General features: G+C 32.5%; 1 protein-coding gene across 1 annotated transcript in view; it reads right to left on the minus strand.

The window, feature by feature from the left end:
* Positions 1-502: 502 nt before the first annotated feature.
* Positions 503-10,478, minus strand: part of LOC106457941 (signal recognition particle receptor subunit alpha homolog) — a 35,060-nt gene continuing 25,084 nt past the window's right edge. Inside the window, exon 11 of the mRNA XM_013917388.2 lies at positions 503-4,651. Within this exon, the coding sequence (XP_013772842.1) occupies positions 4,526-4,651 (126 nt within the window). The 3' untranslated portion in view covers positions 503-4,525. The remainder of the gene's footprint in view (positions 4,652-10,478) is intronic.

The following is a 10,478-nucleotide window of genomic DNA, read 5'->3' on the forward strand; positions in this document are numbered from 1 at the left end:
CCACCCGACCCGAGTGCCACAGTGGAAGCTGGACCAGGCTGACTGGCCATCTTTCACCTCTCTCTGAACTTGATCCTGCCTTCGTCTGTCTACCATCAGTAGACGATTGTGTGGTGGCAGTGATTGACTGTATTGTCCAGGCGGCTATTTATTGTATTCCTAAGACCTCGACACGTTTTCCACGGTATGCTCGTCCATGGTGGAGTCCTGCCTGCCAGGAGGCACGGAAGGCTCAAAAACGGGCCTGGGATACCTTTCGACGGTATCCCACTCTTTCTAACCACATTGTTTATCAGCGGGCCATGCCTATGCTTGGCAGGTTCGACATCAAAGCCAAAAGGTGTCTTGGATAAAGTTCACTACTAGCATCTCTTCAACCACCAGTTCCAAAACTGTATGGGACAAGGTTCGGAGAGTCACTGGGAGGTATGCTTCCCATCCCCTTTCCATCTTGCTCTCCAATAGCCAGGAAGTTGCTGATGTCCAGAGCATTGCTGATGCAAAATTGTTGTTGCTGTTAGTATCTACAAGAAATATTTACATTCAGAATTTTGTAAATATTTGATATAAAATATATTCACGTTATCTTTTGAATTACTGCTATCATTTTCTCTACATTACTGTATACAAATCGATAGTTGAAAGAAAGTGATACCAAACTAATTTTGTTAATGTTGAATTTCATGCAAAGCTATTCGAAAAAGCTATTACCTGCGATGGCTGTCCCTAATTTTGAGGTGACAAACTGAAGAGAAGGAAGCTATTCAACACCACCCACTACCAATTCGTGGGCTACTATATTCGAATAGTTGGATTGACCGAGACATTATACCGCCCCCACAGGCTGAAAGGGCGAGCATGTTTGGTGAGACGTGCATTCCAACTCACAACCATCAGATTGCGAGTCAAATGCCCTAACCACCTGGCCATGCTGGAGCCTTTTTGACGGTAACGGAGAGAATTAAATATCAAACCACAGCCAGAAGGTACGCATAGATTCCAAAACAAAAACCTTTAAAACAGATGGAACAAATAAGTAATAATTTTAACACTAAGGCTGACATTTTAAACTCCACATAACAGATAAGTTTTCCTAATACATAGTCACCTTTTGGAGAAAACAAAAGAAGATAAACCTAGAAGTGAAAAAATCAGCTAATAAAGATTAACTCAGTCAGTTGCAAACAGTTATATATGAAACCAACTAAAATCATTATTTGCTTCCCACCTGAAAACACTTCAAGTGAAAATCTTCTTTGACTTTTTTTCCCCCCAATCCTCAAACTCATGTAATGAACTCAATGCTCTCCTTGGTTAAAAATATGTCAAATCACAGTAAACAAGGTGCCTTATTACTATTATTACAGATTCTTTATTGATGTGCACTTTAATATAAATTTGTTTAAAATGGAAATCTTAATTATTCTTAAGGCACACAATATATCATTCAATCTTTATAGATTCCACAACGTCAGTACAACTTGTCTGCGAAATACCTATTAATCTAAATTCATTGTCTCACTATAAAATCACTTATCATTAGGAAATGTTTGTATTTTTAAGGAACAAGTCTTTAAAGCACCTACACTATAGAAAAAAAAGAAGAGGACAATATATAGTGTGAGCCTTTATCTCTTTCTGTACAGAGGAACCGAGTTTGTTACACAAATAAGTAAACACGATGAACAAATCAATATAACTACCAGTTTTTGTAAACCCAGACTGCTATCTGGTAAGAAATTTGTAGGGATGATTATGTATGTCACAGTGACAAACTCAGGTTATTGTATTTCCTAAATATGGTCATTAATAGGCACATCATTTACCATTAAAATCATCATTGAGACTGCGTTTCTTTCACAGGAAGTATTCCATTAACTCACACACACACACCAAAAGTTAAAACCATCTACATCTTAAAAAGAGCATTAGTAATGTTAACCAGCACAAAGATGATAAATGTTTACATTCCTAAACTTCTAAATGTACTGACAACAGATGGTACAAGCTCTATGAGATACATCTAGCATACGATTTGTGAAAGCTTATTTTGACACTGGAGAAAGCACATTTGTTATATTGTTAAAATAGTGGTGTTACACTATTGATAGTATGAAAAAAAAAGAATTATTGGCTGTTTTAAAAAAAAATTCTTATGTAAGATAGACCTTTGTAAAAGCAGGAAAATAAACTTAAAAGTATATTTAATGTAAATCAAGAGGTTTTACAGCTCAGCTTTATGATGGAGTATTCCACAGAGTAGAACATTAGCAAAGTTTCTTCCAGACAGACATATGTTCAGTTAAACCAGATGCAGGACATTCAAGTAAATTCCAGATTATGTTAATTTCTGAACATTGAACAATATATCACAATATAAACTAGAAAACTTGAAGTCTTTCCTTTCCTTGCTCTATTTATGCAGTGTGTAGAAGTGTTTTACATTTGTTAATTTACAGAATGCTGACTGGAGCATAGTACACATAATTACAAATAAATAAAATGACTGAACTACAGAGAATGTCACAAGTTCTTGTATTTGCTCAGTGTTTCATGACTTGTATGATCCAGCTGAAAGCACAAAGCCAAAACGTTGATTCTCAGGAGTTCATGGTCAGTGTGTAGATAGTTTCATTAAAATATTACCCTATAAGTATACATAGTATCAAACTTTCTACATAAAAACAAACAACGACCGAGTAAATTCATAAACTGACATAACATCATGCGGAAAGCTTGAAATGTCATTAGGGTAACTCAAAATAACTTTTCACCAATAAACTTACTAAAATCAGTAATAAGAAATTACTTGTTAACAGAAACTGTATAAACTATATATTAAAGTGGCAAACAAGCCCAAGGTTCTCTAACTAATTCTACAAAACTTGTACTCACCTGTAAATCATGAATCGCTACTGAACCCCCCTCCCCTATTTTTATACTTTCCACATCATCCACCATCTTTTTTTTTAAGGTATTCATAGTGCATAGGACTGAGATGACCTCTTTTAAAAGAGATACTCTTTGTAAGTAGATGAATTGTACAGAACAGGAAAAAAATTAAGATCTTCTGAACTGCCAATTCTCTGTACTAGCCTCCTTTAATTTAACTACAATTCAGATAAATAGACAAGATATTTACCTCAAGACAAAAAAACGATGCTATAAAGTATCTTACTTAACTTTCTAAATACATAACACATTATTACTCATTCAAATAATGACGTGAAGAACTTAAGACCATAACCTGAATTCATACAACTGCTGAAGCAGCCTTAGTCTATAGCTTTAATACCAAGGCAAACGTTACATAATCTTAAAAATTAAAACACCCTATTTAATACTGCAACACCAAAAGCATAATAAAAAAAATGAAATCTCTTATTTATTTCAAAGATTTTTTAACTGTTATCAAATCATGAGTCTAATACTTGCAAAAACAAATCTAGGGTATAATTATGAAGTTTGGATATTCACATAAATGGTTGTAAATGCACATAAATGTTTTGTCAAGATAAGTCACTTTTACAGAATTGCAAAGTATTTCTCAAAGTAACTTATCTAAAACAGAGAAAAAACTTACTTGTTTATGTTTACATTATGCTTTTTCAAGTTCTTGGTAACTCATAAGGATAGTTAGGATTACTTTGGTTAATATGTATGAAAGTTACACAAATATTTCAGGTTTAACATGTTAATTTTTCTTTTGGTCTGTAGTTATTTTCTAAATGTATCAAAGTTTGAAAATATATTGCAGTCAATTTTGACTGTTTACTCTTCTTATGACCAATGGCTAAACTTTCTAAATATTCCAAGAACTTAAACAATTTTGCACAGTTTTTCTAAGAATAAACTACAATCAAACAACTCGCTTACATCTCAACCATTATCATGAAGAATTCACAAGTAAAAACAAGAAATGTTATTTTTGTATCTTCGTTTGTCACTTTAATAGCTACAACATAAATGGTATAAACATCAGTATAAAACAAAAAACAAGCCATTTTAAATAATGAATCATACTTCAAACTAGCCTTCCTTTCACACACTTTACTTTCAGTGGTAACTTAAATTTATAACACTTGTAGGAAGAATACAATTATAAGACAGAAATATATAACGTAATATCCAATATAAATCACTTTATGAAAGTTTGTTAAATAAAATTATTAAAACAGATATCTACCAGTTTTTAATACTCTTGTTACATTTTCACAGTCATCTTGAACTGTAGCTGACCTTTTCTTAACATGGTAAGGGAAAAACATTGATAAGCAATGTATTCACTGAATAATATACTTTAGGAGACGAAAATACTTTTTTATATTAATTCAGAATTAATAACATTTCTCATTTGAATATTATCTAATCTTCCACTTTATTCTTTTTTTTTAAGCATAATAGCAGGAATACAAGAATGTTTAAATGCCAATCTAAGAATATTTCTCTCTGGAAGAGCTTCTTCTAGCCATAATTGTATATTATTTTTCTACAGCAAAATGGAAGATCACTTCAAGGAACAGCATTACTTCATGAGGGCGTGAACAACAGCCTTAGCATTAAGGTTTTTTAAATCAGTATAGGTTTGACCTGTTCCAACAAACACTATTGGCTGACCAGTGATATAAGTCATGGATATTGCTGCTCCTACCTGTCAAGTATGAAAAGATAGTTATATCAATTTTCTATAAAGATATCCTAACATAAACCGGTTCATCAAATCCTTTACTTGCAACTCAAAACATAGCATTATATGAATATATACAGCAAAATTTAACATGTTAGTCTTATTAGTAAAGCCTCTACGTATAAGAAGTCAAACCTTTATGATTCTCTAGCATTAGAATTCCTTTCATTAACTATACAGTTTTTATCCTTAACAAACAAGGAGTAGAAATTTTAAAGCAATAATTCAACTTAAAGGATTAAACAACCAATCAGAAATAGAAATTATGACTAAAGGCAATAATGTCTGTAAAATAATAAGAATTGGGATTCAGAGAGAGCAAACATATTAATAATTAAGTTAGATTACATAGACCAAAAATATGTAGTAGTAAAACGAAGTTATGAACCACATAATTAGTTGGTTTTTAAAAATATCATTTGTTGATTTAAGAAATCCACAAGATTAGAAACCCATCAAATTTATTAAAATCCAAGAAAAATATTCCAGCTGATGTTCCTTAAAATAATGTATATATAAGTTAAATGCTACTGCTTATACAGCTGTGCCTGACATTTATGCATTGGGAAATATTACACCATTATACCAACCAAAAAACCATTTATACCAGATGTTATGAAGATATGCTTTTAATTGAATAAATAAATTTATAAAGTCTTAGTAAGAAAAGAAAGACCTTAAAAGCAAACTTCGTAAATGCAAGTCACAGAATTCCATATTCTCAGTTGTTGAGGTACTTGAGCTATTGTAAAAGCTTTTACATGGTGAACAAAGTACTCTATAACCCAAAGCACATAATAATTATCATTATACATTCTTGGTTAGTAAGCATAGATTAACAACTTCAATTTAACCTGTTTTAACAAAAATCAATCAATTCATTAGTTATTTTCCTTATATAAGTATTAATTAGTATACAACTATTAAAGTACTCTTCTAGGAATGGAAAAATGGCTGTGCTATTTTTGATCAAATCAAGTTACGTACATATACCAGAACTTACAGTTAATGTACTAAGTAATGAAGCTAATCTGATATACTGGTATAGGAGCTTGCATATTTACAAAACAAAAACTTATAATGAATCTAAGTTTAAAATGGACAGCAACTGCCTGTTGTACAAACATACAAATGTATAGGACGACATTTTGTTGGTTGTTTGGTGCTTTATGGTGCAAAGCAACAAGGCTATCTGTGCAAAACAACCGGTAAAAACAGTGAAAGTAAATTAAAGTAAAATGTAAAAATACAGCGAGTTAAAACAAATATATGTCGATAAAAGATTTATATGTAATTAAAAAAGACCTACAGTGTGTAAAAAATTTAAAATACAATCTAATCAGACAGTTTAAATAGGAAGAGAAGAATGGCTCAAAAGATGTTCAGAAAAGAGAAGACGGTACTTCCAATCGGGAGTATCCGCCTTCCTCAGGTGACCCAGAGAAAGGTCACAGGAAGGGATGGTAATAAGCCATGGTGGAATGGGCCGATCATTGGGGACAGCAATGGAAAGAGGCGATCGGTCTGATCGAGACTTAATGGCCAAGAAGGCAGGGGAAGAAACAGAAGTGCTAGAAGTATGAGAAAAGCTGTGGCCGAGAGGAGGCAGCAAACTGCTGCAAGTCGCAAACTGTTGTTGTATTAGAAAGGAGGAACAGCAAACTGTTGCAAGTCGCTTTCTAATACAACAACAGTTTTGCGACTTGCACAAGGTTTTGTCATCATCAGGTAGCTTTACTGTTCTTAATGTATATATTAACATTTCAAAACTAAATAACTAATTAAAATGGATAACTTAAACCTAAAAATATCGTTAATTTTTATGTTAAGGTGTGGTTTGACTTTAATGATGAAATTAATTATTCATACTTTAGTAGACCTATTACTGTAAAACAGGATGTTACATGCGCCTACCATTTGTTTTTATGTAAACATTTAGATGGCACGAGTGTTTTTGAAGGTAATGTTTTATACAACAACTAGTTTAGTGACGAGAAACGATTACGAAGGCATGCGTATCAGCAGTTCAAAGCTTCATTATCTTCCTAAAACAATGGAAATTGAATAACATAGTCTTCTTATTCCTAACACTTCAGTGGATATTTGTTATAAAATAATGGGTTAGCTAGAAGTGATGCCACCTTACGGCCTGAAGTAAAGTTACATTTTTTCAAACTTCTTTACTTTTGTCAGCCTAGAGAATGGATTATAAATGGAATATTAGTCATTAAACATATCGATATTAAATCTATCAGTCTACTAATCAGAAACAAATATTGGTTCCTTTTACATGTTGAGTTTCATGTTTCTATCGAAAAACGTTTTAGGTTTTTCTTACCTCAGAGAAATAACAGCCTTCACAGTTAAAAAAAAATAAATTAGGTGAAAGCATAACAACAAGCCAGTTTCCTCTAAGTAGTGTCATACTGAAAAGCATCTTGTTGTAAAACTTCGTTCTATTCGGCAAATAATTTTCTTATTTTAACTTTTTCACTTTCAATGGTCACTTCACCCGACCTTCTAGAATTCCAACACATTTTAAAACAAGTGTACATATTACACGAACACAAGAACCAGTATATATCATTCAGCGCCATCTACTGGGCACTTTATTTCCTATAAATTAATTTTAACAAGAGAAAAAGGGAATCAAATTTGGTATTTACCAGCTTTATTGTCCAACACCTTGCAAAATATCTTGTACACATGTATATATATTCACATACAATTCATCATTTTGAACAAAAAAATAACATTTTTATACACTTCGTTTTAATCTTTGATTCAATGTAATAGTAAAAGGTTCTCAAACCTGAGATTTGTATGTCAATAAAATAACATAACCATCTTATAAGTTCTATATAAACGTCGTAAATATTTAACAAACACCTAAATTCCATATCAGATATCAATAACCTAAACTTTACCATACCAGAATCGCTTGCAATGCAGAAATGTTGTTGTATTAGAAAGGAGGAACAGCAAACTGTTACATTTGCTGTTATGTTAAACTTATATTAAAGGTTTTCTTCATTACCCATTCAAGCCGTCTCCAGCCATTTTTTTTTCTATCCCACTCTTTGACACCAATTTGTTACGTCTCCGTTTGTTAATTAACTTTCCGTAACTTCGTTCCGTCGAAACTTTAGCGACACAAGTCCTTACTGAATAAAACTGGTTTATTCTTTCCGAATATAACTTTACGATACACTTAATTTCAATATTCGCGCTAAAACAAACACTATAACGAACGAACGTTAACTTCAACAATACCCTGTGACTGCAGTTCAATTACTCTCTATCTACACACACATTATTGTCCCGTCACGTTGTCACCCTCTTTTATATACCAGACTACACTATATCTAGTAAATACTAGAGCATTCGCCAGGGTACAGGATAGTTCTAGAAAATATGTGTCGCCACACCAGTCACGTGACCTCGATGAGCAACATTTATTTTTTTTTTTTGCAATAAAAATGGCGACAATGTGTGTGTGTGTATGAGAATAAAAACGACACTAAGCTGACTTAAGCATATAAAAACATTGTTTCAGTGTGTAGTATTTTCTGTCTTATTGTATGGCCCAACATTTCTTGATCTTCTTTCTTAAGAAACATTTAAGTAATTTAATATGATATGAAAATGTTGTATTTTAAAGCGTTTTACGATACAGTATAAAATTACTTCCTAATCAGATTCATTGATTAATTTTAAGAAAGTAGAGCGAAAAGAAAAAAGCGTAATTTAGTAATAATCATAATAATAGTAATAATAATGTTTTTCATTTTAGAAATACTTGGCTTTGATTTCGTTGCTACTTTTGAAGTAATAAAAGACTTCGAAATCCCCAAACACTTTCAATCTACACACAGTTTCAGCACTCTAAGTTTACTTGCTTATATTAAAATTATAAAATAAAATAATAGTCGTGTATAAAAATCAACTTGCCAGTGTCTTTGATTATATCGAGGTATATAAACAAAATATAGGCTTAATATTTAAAGGGAATCTTCATTCCTAAGAAACACCTCAAACTAGAATAGGCTTCTCTAACAAACTTTTGATGTCTGATTGTCTTGTATATAAATAAAGTTTCTTGTTTTGTTGTAACCGAGCCAATGATAAAAAAATTAGGCACAAAATATTGGCGATCTTGTAATATAGTTGTATTTTTCAGTGACAGTTGAGCTTCTAGTCAAATACTTCATAGTAAAATGATAAAAACAGGACATTATTTTAGTACTTTATTTATTAAGTTAAAAATTTTCTTCCATATGTTCAATATATGTTACAGCTGTGTAGTGGATTTTATTCGAAACCTCTTTGATTGAGTCAGAATATGTTTAATACTAACATTTAAAAACTCAATCCTTACACCTTGATCATGAATAAATATGATTAGGGAGAAAACCCTTCCTTCGGCCAGTCTTTACGGATATATCCAAAAGATCTTTCAAAACCACAATACACATATTGGAGATAAAACTATTCCGGCATCTTACTGCTCTAAACATAGAGCTTGAACTGTACACCATTCTTTGACTGTTACATAGTGTTTCCAAAACCTAATGTATGATACGAAGCCACAAAAACTTTCAAACATTGTAGCATTTTGATATATAGGATTGTCATATGCTTTAGTGATATTAAGATTTTTTTCGCTTATTTAGTTGACGCCCCCCCCCCCCAGCGGTATGTCTGCAGACTTGCAACAGTAGAAACCACGTTTCGATACCCGTGGTGGGAAGAGCACAGATAGCCCATTGTGTAGCTTTGTGCTCAACTTCAAACAATATTTAGTTTACACACTATAATGGCGACAATATGTGTTCCAGAAAGTCTATAAGATTACCTTACTCTAGTTGCTTCGTTTCCTTGTTCTATGTAGTAAGTGATGTCCATTCTGCCTGATGGGCTATTGCAATGATATATAGTCCTGCCTTATGATAACGCTACCATCGGTAGCCATGTGAACCTGAGAGCGATATAGGTCAACTAGTCAAGAAGGCACTCGTGCTGAACACCTACAGATTCAACAGACTGCTAAAACAAACAATTATATAAGATATCTGTTTATTTACATTGGGAAAATATATATAAACATAAAATAGATCAGATAAAAATATTAATACAAAGTTTCCGATATTTCAGGAAAAAAAAAGCAATCTCATTGTTCGAGCTGCCATTGGTGCAGGTTTTCTTGCAACTGCTGTTGTCTCTCTTCTTGTTTCTTTTATTTTTCCTCTAACAACTGTTGTAATTACGCTTCTCGTTCTTCTTGTTTCTTTTCTTGTTTATTTTCTCGTTCTTCTTGTTTATTTTCTTTCTCCTCCAACAACTGCTGTAATTTCTCCTCTTTTTTCTTTTCTTTTTCCTCTAACAAATGTTGCAATTTCTCTTCTCTTCTCGTGCTTCTTGTTTCTTTTCTTTTTCCTCTAACAACTGTTGTAATTTCTCTTCTCGTTCTTCTTGTTTCTTTTCTTGTTTTTGTATTGCTGCCATCAAATCTGCTAAGCTGTAGTTTGATTTTCCGCCTCTCGTTTCCATTTTTCTTCTCTTGGAAAGGAAACAAAAAAGTACAAATGGAAAAAATCAGTAAATTTAAAAGCGAATTAGATACATTAAGAGACGATTTATTGTCTGTTACACAAGAAGGATGCATTGACCATCGACTTAATCAGCCCCAGACAATGGCAAGCCCCTTACAGAGCCTGCAGCTAAACCCTAATGCAGACATATTCAGTCCCGTTAAGAAGTCACATCCCAGATATAAATGTCAGTAATAGGA

This window comes from Limulus polyphemus, unplaced genomic scaffold (assembly GCF_000517525.1).
Source record: "Limulus polyphemus unplaced genomic scaffold, Limulus_polyphemus-2.1.2 Scaffold394, whole genome shotgun sequence".
NCBI classification, from domain to species: domain Eukaryota; kingdom Metazoa; phylum Arthropoda; class Merostomata; order Xiphosura; family Limulidae; genus Limulus; species Limulus polyphemus.